The sequence below is a fragment of the Tamandua tetradactyla genome, chromosome 2 (assembly GCF_023851605.1).
Source record: "Tamandua tetradactyla isolate mTamTet1 chromosome 2, mTamTet1.pri, whole genome shotgun sequence".
NCBI classification, from domain to species: Eukaryota; Metazoa; Chordata; class Mammalia; order Pilosa; family Myrmecophagidae; genus Tamandua; species Tamandua tetradactyla.
In genome coordinates, this window is record NC_135328.1 from 17,606,848 (window position 1) to 17,626,726 (window position 19,879).

General features: G+C 36.9%; 1 protein-coding gene across 5 annotated transcripts in view; it reads right to left on the minus strand.

The window, feature by feature from the left end:
* Positions 1 to 19,879, minus strand: part of TEX10 (testis expressed 10) — a 95,338-nt gene that overhangs the window by 65,556 nt on the left and 9,903 nt on the right. For all 5 annotated transcript variants that reach the window (XM_077140272.1, XM_077140285.1, XM_077140281.1 and 2 more), the window contains one exon: positions 16,259 to 16,371. In XM_077140272.1, the coding sequence (XP_076996387.1) occupies positions 16,259 to 16,371 (113 nt within the window). The remainder of the gene's footprint in view (positions 1 to 16,258; positions 16,372 to 19,879) is intronic.

The following is a 19,879-nucleotide window of genomic DNA, read 5'->3' on the forward strand; positions in this document are numbered from 1 at the left end:
CAAGGGTTCACAGTACTGGTGAGTGAGGAGACTGGTGGTAACAGTATTTGAGATGAAGAGGCAAAAAGAGCAGAAATTCAGAAAATATATTCTATCTCTGAAGAAAATACAGGGTAGCATCTTCAGAATTTTGTGTTAGGCAATAGTTTCTTAGACTTTACACCCAAAGCACAATTAACAAAAGAAAAAAATAAACAAATGGGACCTCCTCAAAATTTAAAAATTTTGTGCATCAAAGGACTTTGTCAACAAAGTGAAAAGACAACCTACTCAATGGGAGAAAATTGGAAACCATGCATCTGATAAGATGTTAACGACACAACATATAAAGAAATCATACAATTCAACGATAAAAAAACATACAAACCAATCTGAAAATCGACAACAGACTTGAATAGACATTTCTCCAAAGAGGAAATAAATACAAGTGGCTAAAAAACAGATGAAAAGATGCTCAACATCACTAACTGTTAGGGAAAATACAAATAAAAACGACAATGAGATATCATTTCATACCTACTCAAATGGCCACTATTTAAGAAAGAGAAAATTATAAGTATTGGAGAGGATGTTGAGAAACATGAACACTCACTCATTGCTGGTAAGGATAAAAAATGGTGCACCCGTTCTGGAAGGCAGTTTGGTAGTTCCTCAGAAAGCTAAGTATGCAACAGTCATATAATCTGGCAATCATGCTCCTAGATATATACCCAGAACAACTGAAAGCAGGGATTCAAACAGACATTTGCACACCGATGTTCATAGTGGCATTATTAACAACTGACAAAAGATGGAAGCAACCCAAGTATCCATGAGCCAATGAATGACCAAACAAACTGTGGTTTATAAACACAATGAAATATTATTCAGCTTCAAAAAGGAACGAAGTCCTGAACTTGTGACAACATAGATATATTGTATGATTTCACTGTTATGAACTAATTATAATAAGCAAATTCACAGAGTTAGAATCTAGAATATAGGTTACCAGAATATAGACTGGGGTTAAAAAGGGAGAGTTCATGTTTCATTTGTACAGATTTTCTATTTCAGCTGATAGTAAAGGTTTGAAAATGGATGGTAGTGATGGTAGTACATTATTGTGAGTATTCACAAATTATGACTATTAAAAATAGGCCCCCAGCTCAGCTGAACCTTGAGTCAAAGTGGAGGTTAGTGATTTTTGCCCCAATGCCAAGGGGGCAGGGCTGACAGAAAAAGGAAAAAAAAGAAACAGGTTTTTTGGATCAGATAGGACATAATACTTGAAAGGGTCTGGGCAGTGAAGGAAAGGAGGGGGCACACAGGATCTGAAGGTACACAAAGCAACAAAGCAACATACCAACTTATGCTCTTCATGGGCAAACCCGAGGAACGGGGGGTGGGGTGGGGGGGCCTGCTCTGAGAAGGACTTTTTTTCTTTCTTTTTTGTGGCTGTGTTCCTATAGTTTGACTTCCACTGGATACAGCGGCAGGACTTCTCAGGTTCCAACTGCCCCAGGCATAGGCAGAAACGAGCTTGTCTGAGAGCCTGTCTGGAGCCTGTGCTATCCCCAGGAGAGGGGTGGGGCCCAGCTCAGGAGGATTTCCTCCCTCAAAGAATTCAGACCCCAGGGTCTGAAAAATTGAAGGATTAAAGCCAGCCCACAACCTCTTCTCTGTCTCCACCACACCCCCAGTAGGGAAAGTCTGCTGAAGTTAAAGGTACCGTATCACCTTATGCTGGTGTGACCCACAGGCAGAAAGAGTCACATACTGGGCAGGATAGGAAAAACACAGAGTCCAGAAACTTCACAGGAAAGTCTTTCAACCTGCTGGGTCTCACCCTCAGGGAAAACTGCACAGGTGACTCTTTCCTCCTGAGAGGAGACCAGTTTGGTAGGGGAAAACCTGGCTGGGGTCTATAATACCTAAGTTGACCCACCAAAGGCAGGGAAATGGGGGCAGTGGGACGCACCATACAGGCAGGGCAAGAAACAAGAAAACAAGAACTTAAAAATTCTGATCCGTTAAAACCTAAGCAAGTGGTCCAGAATAAGCTGAACTGAATATCAAAGAACATGTAGACAATAATGTCACCCAGCAAGAAAATCCTAGGTAACAAGTGAAAACAACATCCAGAATGAACTAATTAAGGTAATTAAATGCTCAGACACCAGCAAAAACAATGAATCACACTACTAAAATTGAAGATATAGCCCAGTCAAAGGAACAAATCACCAATTCAAATGACATACAGGAGTTGAAACAATTAATTCAGAATGCTCAAAAAGATCTGGAAAACCTCATCAAAAATCAAATAGGTGAATTGAGGGAGGATATAAAGGCGGCAAGGAATGAACAAAAAGAAGAAATCAAAAGTCTGAGAAACTAAATCACAGAACTTATGGGAATGAAAGGCAGAGCAGAAGAGATGAAAAAAACAATGGAAACCTACAATGTTAGATTTCAAGAGGCAGAAGATAGGATTAGTGAACTGGAGGATGGAACATCTGAAATGCAACAAGCAAAAGAAATACAGGGAAAAGAATGGAAAAATATGAGCAGAGACTGAGGGAATTAAATGACAACATGAAGTGCATGAATATGTGTGTTGTGGGTAGACCAGAAAAAGAAAATAATGGAAAAGGAAGAGAAAAACTAATGGAGGAAATTATCACCGAAGAATCACATAAGGATTTCCCAACTCTTATGAAAGACTAAAATTACAGATCCAAGAAGACAGCATACCTCAAACAGAAATGATGTACTCCAAGATACTTACTAATCAGAATGTCAGATGTCAAAGAGAAAGAGCAAATCTTGAAAGCAGAAGAGAAAAGCAATCTATCACATAAATAGCCCAATAAGACTATGCATAGATTTCTCAATGGAAACCATGGAGATGAGAAGACAGTAGGATGATATATTTAAATTACTAAAAGAGAAAAACTGCAAACCAAGAATTTCAAACCCAGCAAAGGTGTCCTTCTAAAATCAGGGAGAAATTAAAACATTTTCAGACCAAAAAATCATAGAGAGAATCTCTGACCAAGAGACAGGCTCTGCAAGAAATATTAAAGGGTGCACTAGAGACAGACAGGAAAAAGACAGGAGAGAGAGGTGTGGAGAAGAGTGTAGAAAAGGAAACTATCGGTAAAGGTAAAAAGAAGAAAAATTAGGTATGATACATAAAATCCAAAAGGCAAAATGGCAGAAGAAAGTACTACCTATACAGTAATAACACTAAATGTTAATGGAGTAAACACCCCAATCAAAAGACACAGACTGGCAGAATAGATTAAAAAAAAACAGGACCCATCTATATGCTGTCTAGAGGAGACACATCTTAGACCCAATGATAAAGACAGGTGGAAAGTGAAAGGTTGGGAAAAGATATTTCACGCAAACAACAATCAGCAAAGAGCAGAAATAGCTATACTAGTATTTTACAAATTAGACTTCCAATGTTAAACAATTAAAAGAGACAAAGAAACACAGTATGTATTAATAAGAGGAACAATTCAACAAGAAGACATAGCAATTATAAATATTTAAGAACTGAGCCAGAGCACTCCAAAGTACAAAAGGCAAAGTATATGAGCACTCCAAAGTACATGACGACACTGAAAGGACAAATAGACACCTCTACTATAATATCTGAACACTTAAACTCCCTGCTCTCATCAATGGATAGGCCATCTAAACAGAGGATCACTAAAGAAACAAGAATTTGATTACTACAATACATTAACTATACTTAATAGACATTTACAGAACATTACACTTCACAACAGCAGGATACACCATATGCTGGGTCACAAAGCAAGTACCAATAAATTTAAAAATATTGAAACCATACAAAACAGTTTCTCAGATCATAATAGAATGAAGTTGGAAGAGATGCTCATTTTCACTAGCTGTAAGGGAAATGCAAACCAAAAAGACAAAGAGATACTACCTCACACTACAAGAATGGCTGCTATTCTTATAACAAACAGAAAGCTAGAAATGTTGGAGAGGATGTAGAGAAACTGGAACACTTATTCACTGTTGGCAGGAATGTACAACGGGGCAACTACCATGAAAAAAAGTTAGGCAATTCCTCAGAAAACTAAATTTTGCTCTACAACCTGACAACAGCAATATTCGCTATATGCTCAGAAGAACTGAAAACACAGGCGTAAACAGACATTTGCACATCGAAGTTCACAGCAGCACTATTCACAACTGTCAAAAGATGGAAATAATTCCAGTGGATAAACAAAATGTGGTATATACGTTCGATGGAATATTATGCAGCAGTAAGATGAAATGAGGTCCCAAAAGCATGATACCATGGATGAACTTTGAGAAGACAATGCTGAGTAAAACAAGCCAGACACAAAAGTATAGATACTGCTATTATGACTCTGATAAAGGTAACTTTAGAGGTTCCACTGTAGAATATAGCAGACTTAGAAGTGCACAAGAGCTAGAGATGGGGGAAAGGTGACCCAGTGAGATGAAGCTAAATGCAAGGGAACAGAAGTGATGGTAACTAATAAGTGAGGTTGTAAGTAACATTACCATACTGAAGGTGAATATGACTGAAAAGGGATATATGGTGCCATGTATCATAACTGATTAAATTTACAATTATAAATAAGTTATCACATGAATATTTCAAAGGTTCAATATTGGAGAAAGAGTCAATAATAGAGGGATATAGGGGAAAAACTAAAAATGCATGCTATGGCCACCAGTTAACAGGAAGACATCAACAGTCCAACAGCACTACCAGAGGCAACTAATTGGGGGGAAGGGACAAGTGATAAGGTTAGTTTTGATTAGATACATGGCGACCTGTGTTTGTCAGTTCTGTCGCTATTAACCAATGAAAACTATGTAAAATTGAGAGGGCTGCTGACTGTACAATCAAGTGAGGATAGTGTAAGACACAATTTGCTTATTATAGACATTATCTGTGATGCCCAACAGATGGAAGTGGCCAAAGGGTACAATGACTGAGAAGCAGAATGGCAAACTGTGATACATTTAATGACAGAATATGGGGTGGCTACAAAAAGGAAGAACATTGAGAAGCATGAAACAAACTGAGTAAATCTTGAGGACAAATGTGTAGTGTAAAATAAGGCAGATGCAAAGTTCTCTTTCAGAAAATACTTAAAGGAAAATTGTAGCCTCAGACTGTAAACCCTAATAGGAGCCACACTTAGTCTGAAGTTCTACATGTATTTCTAGATTCTGAGACACCGAACTATGTGTGTATCAACTGATATTTCCCTGGAACTCTGAATAACTCTGTGACACCTAAGACCCAAAATGGAATGTTGCACCCCTGAAAGTCAGCATAGCTATACATAATAATAGTTAAAGTAACTGAAAAAGAAATCAGGCCTCAGACAGAGTTTAAAATGAAGCCAATCTGGTTGGGTCAAAGATAAATTAGAATACAGGGTAAAAGATGATTGTGTTTGTACGCCAGACCTTTACTTACTGTTTAAGACCAAAGCAGAAAGGTTTATTATGTCTAGAACCTAAATTTTCATAACACATAATCTAAATCAACCTGTCTGGATAGCTCATTTAAACAACCCAAACTCATGGAATCCAGAACAGGAATGAGGCCTTGAAATTCTATATAGCTTCATGTAATACCCAGATACATGTCAGGCTATGGTGGACTGATTATTAAAAAGCATTAGCAGAGTACCTTGCAGGTTTGAAGAAAAACATATTTATATGGAACTATTAAAAAAACATATTTATATGGAACTATTAAACTTTCCTGTCTAGGAAACACTGGGTGCCTTCTCAACCATTAGAGACTCCCAAGAAAATAGGCCAACTCCTTGATTTTCAGGCTTGCCCTTATGAAACTTATTTCTGTAGGGGAGAAGCTAAGACTACCCATAACAAGGCTTAAGAGTTGCTTCCAGAAAATCTCTTTTGTTATTCAGATGTGGCCTCTCTCTAAGCACAACTCTGCAAATAAAATTATTATCCTCCCCCCTATGGGGGACATAATATTCAGGGCTGAAAGTTTCCCTGACAATCTGGGGCAAGACTCCCAGTGATGAATCTGGCCTGGGCACGTAGGATCAACTATGTATTCCAGACCAAAATGGGAAAAAGAAGTGTAATAAATTAAACAAGTCATCAGTGGCCAAGAGAAATCAAATAGAGTTGAAAGGCTATTCTGGAGGCTACTCTTATGCAAATTGAACGAATGAAGAAGAACAGAAAGAATCAGTAAAACCAAAAGTTGGTTCTCTAGGAAATCAAAAAATCGATGGAGGGTGGTACAATGGCGGCTCAGTGGCAGAATTCTAGCCTGCCCTGCTGGAGACCCAGGTTTGATTCCTAGAGCCTGAACATGCCAAGGAGTGGGGTGGGGGTGGGGGGAAATCGATGGACTACTAGCAAGGCAAAGAAAAAAAGTGAAGATTCAAATAAAATCAGAAATGAGAGGGGATCATTACCACACATCATTGAGAAGTAAAAAAATTGTAAAACATGAACAACTATATGCCAACAAACTAGACAACTGAGATGAAATGGACAAATTCCTGGAAACACACAAACCCCAAGCTACACAGACTCCGGAAGAAACAGAAAGCCTCAACAAACTAATCACAAGCAAAGAAATCCCAGGGTCTGATGACTCAACAGAGGAATTTTATCAAACAATCCAAAAAGAATGAACATCAATCCTACTCAAATTCTTCAAAACAAACTGAGGAAAAAGGATTACCTAACTCATTTTATGAAGCTAACATCACTTTAATATCAAACTCGGGTAAAGATGCTGTAAGAAAAGAAAACTACAGGCCAATCTCCCTAATGAACACAGATGCAGAAATACTCAGCAAAATACTAGCAAATCAAATCTAACAACACATTGAAAGAACTATTGTGGTAGTTAGATTCAGTTGTCAACTTGTCCAGGTGAAGGTACCTAGTTCTGTTGCTGTGGACATGAGCCAATGGTACATGAACCTCATCTGTTGCTGATTTACATCTGCAGTCGGCTAGGAGGCGTGCCTGCTGCAATAAATGACCTGTGATTAATTGGCTGGTGCTTAAATGAGAGAGCTCAATGTAGCACAGCCCAAGCAGCTCAGGATACCTCATCTTAGGACTCGCAGCTCAGTCCAGGCCTTTGGAGGTACAGAAAGGAATCACCCCGGGGAAAGTTGTCAGAACCCAGAGGCCTGGAGAGAAGGCCAGCAGAGACAACCCTGTGCCTTCCTATGTAAGAAAGAACCTCAGTGGAAAGTTAGCTGCATTTCCTCTGAAGAACTAACAAAATAAATCCCCTTTTATTAAAAGCCAATCCATCTCTGGTGTGTTGCATTCCGGCAGCTAGCAAACTAGAACAATTATACACCACAATTGAGTGGGGTTTATACCAGGAATGCAAGGATGGGTCAACACAAAAAAATCAATTAATGTAATATAGCACATTAACAAATCAAAAGGGAAAAATTACATGATCATCTTGATTGATGCTGAAAAAATATTCAACAAAATTCAACATGCTTTTCTGATAAAGACACTTCAAAGGTAGGAATTAAAGATAACTTCCTCAATATGATAAAGTGCATATAAGACAAACCCAAACCCATAGCCAGCATCATCCTCAATAGACAGAGATGGAAAGTTTTCCCCCTAAGATGAGGTATGAGACAAGGATGCCCAATGTCACCACTATTATTCAACACTGTACTAGAAGTTCTAACTAGAGCAATCAGGCAGGAAAAATAAATAAAAGGCATCCAAATTGAAAAGGAAGAAGTGAAACTTCCATTATTTTCAGATGACATGATACTATACCTGGAAAATCCTGAGAAATCTACAACAAAGCTACCTGAGCTAATAAAGAAATTCAGCAAGGTGGCGTGATATAAAATTTATGTGCAAAAATCAATAATGTTTCTATACACAGGCAATGACCTGAGTTAATTAAGTAAAAAAATTCCACTCAAAATAGCAAGCAACTAAAAGAATCAAGAATCGAGGAATGAACTTAACTAACAATGTAAAGGACTCGTACAGAGAAAACTAGATAAATGAAATCAAAGACCTAAATGGGTGGAAAGACATTCCCTGCTCATGGATAAGGTTAAATGTAGTTAAGATGTCAATTATACCCAAACTGATCTATAGAGTCAATGCAGCACAAGTCAAATTCCAATAATCAACTTTGAAGAGTTGGAAAAGCTAGTTACCAAATACATCTGGAAGGGAAAAGTGACCCCAAATAGCTAAAAGCATCCTAGAAAGTAAAAGACTAAACACTTCCTGACTTTAAAACTTACCATAAAGCCATAGTGGTCAAAATAGAATGGTACTGATACAAAGATAAAAGTACTTCCCAATGGAATTGAATCAAGAGTACAGAAACAGATCACCAAATCTCTGGTCAACTGATCTTTGAGAAGGCCCCCAAATCCACTGAACTGGTAGAAAATAGTCTTTTCAATAAAAGGGCTTGAAAGAACTGGATATCAATAGCCAAAAGAACGAAAAAGGACCCTTACCTTACAACCTACAGAAAAATTAACTCAAAAATGGACCAAACACCTAAATGTATGAACTAGTATCATAAAGCTCCTAGAGGAAAGGAAGGGAAACATCTTCAAGACCTGGTAACAGGAGGTAGCTACCTAAACTTTACACCCAAAGCACAAGCAACAAAAGAAAAAATACATAAATGGGAACTCCTCAAAATCAAATGCTTTTGTGCCTGAAAACACTTTGTCAAAAAAGTGAAGATGCAGTCATTTCAATGGGAGAAAATACTTGGAAATTACACACTGGATAAAGTTTTAATATCCTATATATATAAACAAATCACACAACTCAAGAACAAAAGAACAAACAACCCAATTATAAAATGGGCCAAAGATATGAATATATATTATTCTGAAGAGCAAATACAGACAGCTAAAAAGCACATGAAAAGATGCTCATTTTCATTAGCTATAAGGGAAATGGTGATCAAGACTACAATGAGATACCACCTCAAACTTATAAGAATGGCTGCTATTAAACAAACAGGAAACTACAAATGTTGGAGATGTGGAGAAACTGGAACACTTATGCACTGCTGAGGAGAATGTATAATGGTACTATGAAAGACACTATGAAAGACAGTTTGGTGGTTTCTTAGGAAAGTAAATATCAAGTTACTCTATGGCCCAGAAATACCACTACTCTGATATACCCAGAAGAGCTGAAAGCAGTGACACAAACAGACATTTGCACACCAATATTCATAGCAGCATTATTCACAATCACCAAAAGATGGAAACAATCCAAGTACCCATCAACAGAGGAGTGAATTAATAAAATGTGGTGTGCTGGTTTGAAAGGAAGTATGCCCCCTAAGAAAAGCCATGTTTTAATATAAATCCCATTTCATAAAGGTAGAATAATCTCTATTCAATACTGTATGTTTGAAACTGTAATGAGATCATCTCCCTGGATGATGTGACTTAGTCAAGAATGGTTGTTAAACTGGATTAGGAGATGACATGTCTCCACCCATTTGGGTGGGTCTTGATTGGTCTATTGGAGTCCTATAAAAGATGAAATATTTTGGAGAATGAGAGACTCAGAGAGAGCAGAGAATGCTTCAGCACCACGAAGCAAAGAGTCCACCAGTCAGTGACCTTTGGAGACGAAGAAGGAAAACGCCTCCCGGGGAGCTTCATGAAACCGGAAGCGAGGAGAGAAAGCTAGCAGATGACGCCACGTTCGCCACGTGCCCTTCCAGGCGAGAGAGAAGCCCTGACTGTGTTTGCCATGTGCCTTCTCACTTGAGAGAGAAACCCTGAACTTCATTGGCCTTCTTAACCAAGGTATCTTTCCCTGGATGCCTTTGATTGGACATTACTATAGACTTGTTTTAATTGGGACATTTTCTCGGCCTTAGAACTGTAAACTAGCAACTCATTAAATCCTCCCTTTTTAAAAGCCATTCTGTTTCTGGTATATTGCATTCTGGCAGCTAGCAAACTAGAACATGTGATATATATATATATACACAATGGAATATTATGCAGTAGTTACGTCAAAATGACGTCCTGAAGCACAAAACAATATGGATGAGCCTTAAGGACATAATGCTGAGTGAAATAAGCCAGATACAAAAGGATGATTCTGCTTTTATGACTACGGTAAAGGTAAAATCAGAGGCTTATAATACAGAATACAGGGGACCTAGAGATACACAGAAGCCAGAGATGGGTCAAAGGTTAGCTAATGAGCTTGAACTTAATTGTAAGGGAATAGATGGAATGAAGGCAGTTCACTAGTGGGTCTATAAGTAATATTACAATACTGAAGGTAAATATGATTGAAAAGGGTTATATAGACTCATGCGTCCCACCAATTACACTACAAATATATAAAAGTTCTTGTATGAACTACTTCAAAGTTATGAATTTTGTACAAAGAGTGCATAATTTCAGGGGCATAGGGGAAAAACTGCTATTGCATGCTATCAGCTATGCTTAACAGGAAAACATCAACAGTACCAACGTTAATACCAGGGGGATAGGACAACAGTTAAGGGGAGGTTTGGTTTTCTATTTGGTGAGGGTGTGTTTCTAAGTTATCTTTCTCTTGAAATTATCTCAAATTCAGAGTGCTGATGGACTGTTGACTTGGGACATTATACATGATGCCTAATTAATGGAGTTGACTGAAGTATGCATTGACTGAAAAATAGATTGGCGAATGACGTCATCATAAATATGATCAAATATTGAGCTGCTACAAAAATATGAGGCACACAGCACTGTGAATGAACGTGTGGGACATTTGGTGAGGCCAAACAAGCCAGAAACAAAATAGCAACTACTGTATGGTCTCATTTAGAAAATACTTAAAAGAAAACAGGAGCCTAGATCGTAAACTCTTTTAGCAATCACATTTGGTCCAGAGTGGTAGCTGTTATTTCCAGATTTTGAAAGGCTATTTTATGTTTGTATAATCTGGTATTTGATCAAGAACGAAGCTGATCAGGTCAGAATTAAGATAATTCAGAACGGGTAAGGAAGACATTGTTTATATTTTAGAATCTCATCTACTCTTTGAGACCAAAGGAAGAAAGGTTTATTTTGTCTAGAAACTAAATTTTAAACACATAATCTAACTCAACCTATCTGGATAGATCATCTAAACAATCCAAACACAGGTAGCCCAAAATAAGAATGAAGGCCTTTAAGGGTGCAGAGGTGGTTCAGTGGTAGAATGCTCGCCTTACATGTGGGAGACCCGGGTTCAATTTCCAGACCATGCACCCCCACAAAAAAAAAAAAAAAAAAAAAAAGAATGAAGGCCTTTAATCCTATATAGCTTAATGTAATGCCTGGATACATCCCAGAACACATTAAGCAGATAATCAAAAAGTATTGGCAAAGCCCCTTGAGGGTTGGGAGGAAAAATATGGAACTACTGAACTTTACCACCAGGGAAATCCCTGATACTGTGTCAAACATTAGGGACATACAAATCAGTAGGCCAAGCTTTTGAGCTTGTGAAGTTTATTCATGTAGCAAGAAGCTTAACCTACCTATAGGTATGCTTAAGAGTTACTCCTGGAGGACCTCTTGTTATTCAGATGTGGACTTTTGGTTTCTCAGCCCAACTCTGCATGTGAAATCACTGCCCTCCCTAGTCTGCGGGTCATGATATCCAAGGGTGAAAGTCTTCCTGTTGGCATGGGAGATGACTCGCAGGGATGAGTCTGGCTCTGGCACCGTAGGATCAACAATGCCATCCCCGCCACTAGCCATCATTTTTTCAGCTGACTGCCCCTTCTTGCAAAACAGTGAATAAATTCTTTTCTTCTCCACAAAAAAACAAAAAACAAAAAAATCCCCAATGTCATCCTGACCAAAAAAACGGGGAAAAGTGGTGTAAAAAAAGAGGTTATCAGTGGCTGAGAGAATTCAAACAGAGTCACGGGGTCATTCTCCCGAGGTCACTCTCACACAAGCATCAGTTAGACATTGCTACCTACCATAACTTGCCAAACCCCAACCAAAATCATTTCTGCCAATCCTAAAGAACACCTAGGGCACTGTGTAAGATTCTAAAGAGGTTCCATGCACTAGGTTTTCAGAAACCAACAACATCCAGATGGGTCCCCGGACCGGTAAGTCCTGAAATGCAAAGAGGCCAGCCTCTCCAGAACATTAACTATCCAATATTACTGACAGCACCATCCAACATGAAAAAGTTAGAATGGGCTGAGCCCAAATACCCCTAAAGAGTGGGAGAAGGATGAAAGGTCATGGTGGAGTCGTACAGAGAAAGTAAGCTTTAACAAACTACTATGACTGCTGAATCGTTAGATGGATTATTTCTTTCAGTCTCCAGTATCTTAGAGCGGCTAGAAGTAAAAATCTAAAATTGTGGAATTATAACTCTGAAATCTCTTCTACAACTAACTGGTGTGATGTGCTTGGAAATTTGTCTTTTTGTGTATATGTTATTTTTCAAACAAGGGGAAAAAAAGAATTGTATTTTGTAGGATACTGGCTTGAAGACTGATTTCAAGATATTTTCTTGTAATTTAAGTATGTAGAGTATGCAGGAAGTGTTTTTGTTAAGGAAAAAGAGCACTTTTCCCCCCAAAGTAAAATAACTGCTACAGAATGATAAATAGGAATGTTTAGGACAAAATGTATGGATATGAAGTCTTGCTGGAAGTGAATTCTATTTGTTGTGGTTAAGGTTGGCTATGATTTTATAGTTTTATAAGATTTTTAACAGTTTTCTTATCAGAAAAAACAAGAATTTGATTTTCATAATATCAAAATGACAATATTTTCTTGGATTGTTTGCTCTTAATGAGAAGGTATAAAAGATTTTTAACCAATCTGAGTAATCTGTCTAGATGACAAAGATTCCGTGTTTTATCACACTAATATATTTATTGATATGTATGCTGACCATCTCCCTCCTGAGTGTTTTACAGAATGCCTCCTCATTAAAAAAAAAAATCTATCTTTTTAAAATCAGGTTACTCCTCTATTCACTTTCAAACTTTCTTATCACCTTGATTAAATAAAGAACAAAAAAAAAATGGTTTTGTACAATAGTGAATCCTATTGTAGAGGACTATACAATAGTGAACCCTATTGTAGAGGACAGACTATAGTTAATAGTACAAGAGTGTCCTTTCATGAATTATACAAAATGTATAATACTAAGACTCGGGGATACACGGGGAAAAAAGACACCTAACATAAATAACAGAGGACAGAACTATTTAATAACCTTTCATCAATTGTAACAAAGGTAACTACTGTAAAAAAAAGTACAATTACAAAAAAAAAGTGCTATCATACTGTTCCACACTAAACAATGTAACTGTTCCACACTAAAGCAAGCTGTTGGTGGTGGGATGGTACACAGAAATACTGTATTTTACAAGACAGTTTTGTAAACTCCCAACTTCTCTAATAAAAATAAATATGTATCTTTGATATGTGTGCCAGTATGAAATTATGTACCCCAAAAAACGCATGTTTTAATTCTAATTCAATCTTATGGGGGCAACTGTTTCTTTTAGTCCTGATTCAATATTGTGGGACAGAATGTTTTGATTAGATTATCTCCATGGAGATGTGCCAGGCTCGACTGTGGGTGTGACCTTTTAATTTTGATTAGATGAGATGTGACTCCATCCATTCAAGGTGGATCTTGATTAGCTTACTGGGATCCTTTAAAAGAGGAAACATCTTAGAGAACTTCAGCACCGACAGCAAGAACTGATGGAGATGTTTGGAGAACGAGGTCGAAATAGCCCATGCTAAGCAAGGACTCACAGAAATAGCTAGAACCGGTAGAGAAGAAATTTCAGGCTCTGACAGATGCTAAGCTAAGAGATGAAACCCAGAGTTTTGTCCTGGAGCAGTTAAGCGAATGACCACAGACACTTAGATAGGAAACCACTGGCATTAGAAAGTGAAAGCAACAGAGCCCGGAACAAGGGCCAACAGACACCAGCCACTTGCCTTCTAAGATCAACCTTCCATGAACCAAGGTCTCTTTCTCTGAATGCCTTAAGTAGGACATATTTATGACCTTAGAACTGTAAACTGCTAACTTATTAAATTCCCTTTTTAAAAGCTGTTCCATTTCTGGTATACTGCATTTCAACAGCTTAACAAACTAATATGTTGAGCTCAAAGCTTATGTGGTATAAATGCAGGCAGAGATGATCAACAGACAACCAGTATTCAATTCTGACACTGGAAGATGAAGTCTGAGCTATTTTGGCATGTTTTGGAGATTTGAAAGAATAGAGAAAAGGTTCTTTGGGTCAATGTGTTCAGGGTAAGAGAGACAAAAAAGGCACATAGGTAAAGAAGCCCACAGGTAAAGAAGAAAGGACAATAGATCAATTAAGGACCCAGGAAAAAAGAAAGGGTCAAGGGCCTAAGTACAAAAGACTTGAACAGAAGTTAATATTTCATTCTTGAAAAAGGAATAAAGTGAATTTCTGCCAAGTTTAGAATCAAAAGCTGGGAGGTGAAAGGCTGAATGCCCTATTGCCTTTATCATCAGGTTCATGACAGTCAGAGCTAAGAAAGCCCTTCTGAGAAGAGCAACAAGAACAGAAACATCCAAACCTTTCACTCATGGGTTACAACATTAGTTTTATTTTTAAATAGAAAGCACGAGTTACCCTCTTCCACACAACTTTTATATCTCTCAGAAACCAAGTCCACTCTACCACCTAACAATCTATTTCAAGTTGACAGAATGGGGTGAGTTAAATCAAAAAATAAGAAAGGAAAGAAAGAAAAAAGCTATCCAAGACGTAATTATAGGTACAGAATATGAATCAGCTTTCCCAGGACCATAACGTTAAGTATATATAGCAGGATTTATCTAACAATTTAGTCTGATCTCTGATTTCATAATGAAAACGTCAGAGGAATTAGAAGCATTTACTCATAAATTCATACAATTTCAGTAACAACTGGACTACCTTAAAATGTTTAAGTCCAAGTAGGCCCAAAATGCAGACAGTATTTTGTCAAGTAAGATGGTAGAATAATTATCTGGAAACGAGACGTTTTCTTAAATCAGAACATATTTTGATACAAGGATGTGAACATGGTTGTAAGCTCTTCTTTCAAGGGTTTACCATTATTAACACCAACATTACAAATCTTTCTCCAGGAGCTAAAAAGCATCTTAACAATTTACCTGATTCAATGTCCAATCTTACTCTGCAATGAGTCTTGACGTCTACATTTAATATTTCTTTAGAATGTTGAAAAGAATCTCTAGGAAAACCAAATCTTGACAGGATAATAAAGCAGCATCAAACCTTACAATCTGTAGCAAGAGATGTTCTTATGTCCAACCTCCAAAAAGTTACATGTCCCTAGTTAAGCAATTGCTATGCACATTAGTCATTATCTTACAGATGTTAATCCAATTACCTCTGATCACACACCAATCTCATTAGTTTCTGGGTCCCTTTACATATCTAGACAGTCTCCAAGTTTGCATTCTTTTTAAATCTTTAATTTGTTCATTCTTACAACAAACAAGAGTCTCAATGATTCTCCAGCTAATTTCTTCCCTTGAATATATTTAAGAATCTTTTGACAGACTTTAAGACCCCTTGCAACTATTTGCTCATTTGGAAGAACTACAGCTTTAGTGTCATGGTTTACACCCAACATCAAATTTCTATTAGACATCTTATTCTCATGATATCTATTCTCACTTAAAGAAGACATTTAAAATCATTTCCAGGCTTGCTTTTTTTTAAAATCCATCTTTTAATCCATCACCCTTTCTTCCTGTTTATTTTAGAACAGAACTGTTTTTTTCTAATTATCTCTTTCTTCATGAAACTGCTATTAGTTTCATTATCGGTTTCCTCAAACGTTAATGAAAGCAGAACTAGTTGATCTTCAAGAGACTGTCTAGAAAGTCAATAATTACTTAGTATCTCATCCAACTAAATTTTATTAAATTTTTATTAATCTGATATGTGACATTCATCTAATACAATGCATTCACTTTATAGGTTAAGAAAAACATAAAACACAAAAAAAGTTCCCAAGGCTTAAGTGACTTAAGATCAACACCTTTTATTTTTATTTCCCAAAAACCAGATATGAATACCTCACAGCATAAAAAAATTCCAGATTACAGCTAATTATTTTGATAATTTCAAGTTAATCAGCTTATGTTCTTTTCAAGTCTATATAATGGAGAAGAATCACAATACCTTTTATTTGCCTCTTTCCTTTTGTGCTTAGTTATTTCTTGTAAGGCATAAGGAAAATTACTCATGAAATGATGCTGAAAATCAGTAAGGTAATTCTTTCGAAGCCATGACTCCTATTAAAACAAAGGTCAGAAAATATACAAGAAACAGTTATCTAAAATAACCAATAAAACTTTAGGCAGAAACATGGCAACTTACCAATATTTAACTACAAAACTTACTCATACAGCCCACGACAATATATGTAAATAAATTTAAAAATCAGGATGAACTGTTAGAGCATGCAATTTTCACCCACAAATCTTCCTGGAGCTTACAATTACTTTTATTTACAACATATCTGCTGTTTAAGAGAGAAAAAAAACATAAGAAAAGTCTAAATTTGACTAATGCGGTATTTATGAGATGCACAAGTGTCTTCTACCTGTTCTATTTATAACCATAAGTCTATTCCGATTCCATTATTTTCAGTTAAATGTACATAACACTTTCAGCAGAACTGGTGAATGTATCATTTCTTCTTACTTAAGACACCACTGTTCTAATTGCACAACATTCTTATTTTCCTCCTACCTAGGGTAATCAACCATCCTGACTTGCTTGGGACTGAGTTTCTTTCAGGATGTGGGATGCATAGTGCTAAAATCAGAATGATTGGTTGCCCTAACACTCAATCACCATTCCTCTCTAAGATCCTTCACCAGATCCTCCTCTTTTTCCTCACCTCTAAATGTCTGGATTTACAACAAAATCAGTCTTTGGACCATTTCCGCCTGAGCACCAGTCTATGTACAATGAACCTGGTATCTCCACTTGCACTTCTAACAGGCACCTAAAATAGGACACGAATAAAACTGAACTCTCCCCCACCTGCAGTCATCTTGTCATATGGACCACAACACATGTATCTGCCACTACTCCCCTTTCCTTTAGTAGGCCCCCAATAGTCCTGCCAGCTTTACTAGAATTAACCACTTTTCACTTCAACTGCTATTTAGCACCCTACTCCAAGCCATCACTCTCGCTTACCCGGATAACCCTAACAGTCTCCTAACTAGTATCCCTGCTTCTCCTCTCCCCACCCCACCCCCAAAAGTCAACTCTCCACACACAGGCAAGAAGATCTTTTAAAAACACACATCATGCTCCAGAACAATATAGGGAGAGACAAAATGGATGTATATGTAGAGCAGGACTGGCCATGGGATAGTTAACATGTGGGATTTCATTAGTGTTCTATTTCCGTATATGTTCAGATTTTTATGTTTATGCTAAAATTAAACCTAATTCAGATCACCATTCCTCTGTTGAAAACCCTCCAATGTCTTTTCACTGCACTCAGGTTAAAATTCAAATACCTTAACATGGGTCACTGAACTCTTCATGACATGGCCCCTGCAGCTCTTTCTCCCTCACCTCCCACTGTTTCCTCAGTTTCTCACTTGAACAGGCCTTCCTGCCAGTCTTTAAATAAGCCAATCTTGTTCTCAAACTCAGGCCCTTTGCAAACGCTGTTCCCTATGCCTAGAATGTTCTTCCCACAGATCTTCATAAACTTCCTCCATTCATTCAAATTCCTCAAATGTGACATCATTAGAGAGGCAACTGCTCACCACCTATCTAAATTAAGTGATTAAAATAAAATCACTCTGTTCTAGTACATATTTCTCTTTACCCTGCTTTATTTCATCTTCCTTCCCAGTACTGACATTACACACTGACTTACCATCCATTACTAAAAGGTAAGCACCACAATGACAAAAACCTTGTAAGTCAATTAATCTTTGTAATCCCAAGGCCTAAAACATTACATGAAACACTACCTAGCAGCAATGCTCAACAGCACTTTTTACAATCTACACTGTCCCAAGAGAATAGCCATTAGTCCCATGTAGCTACTGAGCACCTCAAATGTGCCAGGTGACTGAGAAAATGAACTTTAAATTTTATTCAATTTTTGATATTTAAATGGCCATATCTATAGATACACAGTAAATCTCTGAATATGCCTTAAAAAAAGCGTTAACTGTATCTAACCATGTTTGGTCTCAAATTCTAAACCTCATGGGTAAAAGATAACTAATAAAACATAAACAGAAAGTAGCCAGGCAAAAAAGGCAAAGACCTGAGGAAAATTCTACAGAGTATAATTATAATACTGACCTAAGGCTATTAAAGCAGGACACTAAAAACCAAAGTAAAATTTAAAAACTGACATTAAATTGTCTTTCCTTTTTAAAAACTTGCTATACGCAGTATCAAAGAAATAAGCAACCAGAATAAATATATGACGACACAACCATTGCAAACAAAATTTAATGTATCTTGAGATGTCTTTTCAAAGCAAGAATCAAAGATTTCAGATTACTGAAATGCTTAAAAAAAAAATACTTGAACAAAAGTGAAATTTCCCAACTGTGTTGCAAATACTAACAAACTAAATGCCATAAGAAGCACCAAAACCTAAAAGTAAGCAAGCAGTAGTCTTAAGACTGCACCTAACCCAGATGTCAACTTATCAACAGAAAACCTATCGACTGTGTCCAAGATAAGAGCTAGAATTCAGTGATTTGTGTTTAAGGCCAAGGAATGCCACTATTTCCTCCCACAGATGAATTGTTAGAGTTCACCCAGTATCGTAACTATACTAGGCTATTACAGAAAGTGAATGGGAAAGAGGTACTAAAACAGAGAATGTAAAAATAAAATAAATGCATTTCTTTCTTCTACAGCTAACACATATTTACACTTCGACTCTAAGATAACGGTTCTTATTCTATCAAGTTATTACAGTTTAGCACAACAAATCTGCCAAGGTTAGAGAACTATAGCAATGGATAATTTTTAAAATGATTTCTATTTGAATTAAATGCCCCTCAGTTTACTTCAATTTTATACAGTACACCAATTCAGCATTCTTGCCTTTAATAGTTCATATAAAACAACATCCTTTAGAACTTAGTCTCCCATGCTAATGATCTATTAATAAAAGTAGCCATGTAATAGCACAGAATTGTTCTAAAGCACACTATTTAAATATCCATAAACTATATGTAGTTTTATATAGATCCCTTTATCAGTGTTAAACCGAAATGAGTGTCAATGATCCAAAACCGGCACAATTAATGAACTTACAAATTTTGCATCTTGGCCCTACTTTTCTGTCTAAATACAAATGCTGTTACTAAAATTATAAAAGTTTAATGGTACTCGTGATAACCAACCACCAAAGCAACTTTTAATTTTTATTTTCTGTTTTCTAAAAACGAAGGGAACTCTGGTATTCAAGGTCCATGCTGAATATCATTGTTTTTATTTTAAAAATTAACCTCTCAGATGAAAACAGACCCACTCAACACTACATATAATAAACTGTATTCATTAATACTATCAATAGCCTACATGAGGAGGATAAAGACTAAGACGGTTTAACTTAGGAATGCCTAGAGTGGACAATGACAGTGATTAAACATACAAATATAAGAATGTTTTTGCATAAAAGAGAACAAATAAATGTCAACATTGCAAGGTGTCGAAAATGGGATGGAATAAGGAAAAAATACAATCAATGCAAGCTAGGGCCCATAGTCAACAGTAACACTGTGAAATGCTTCCACCGAA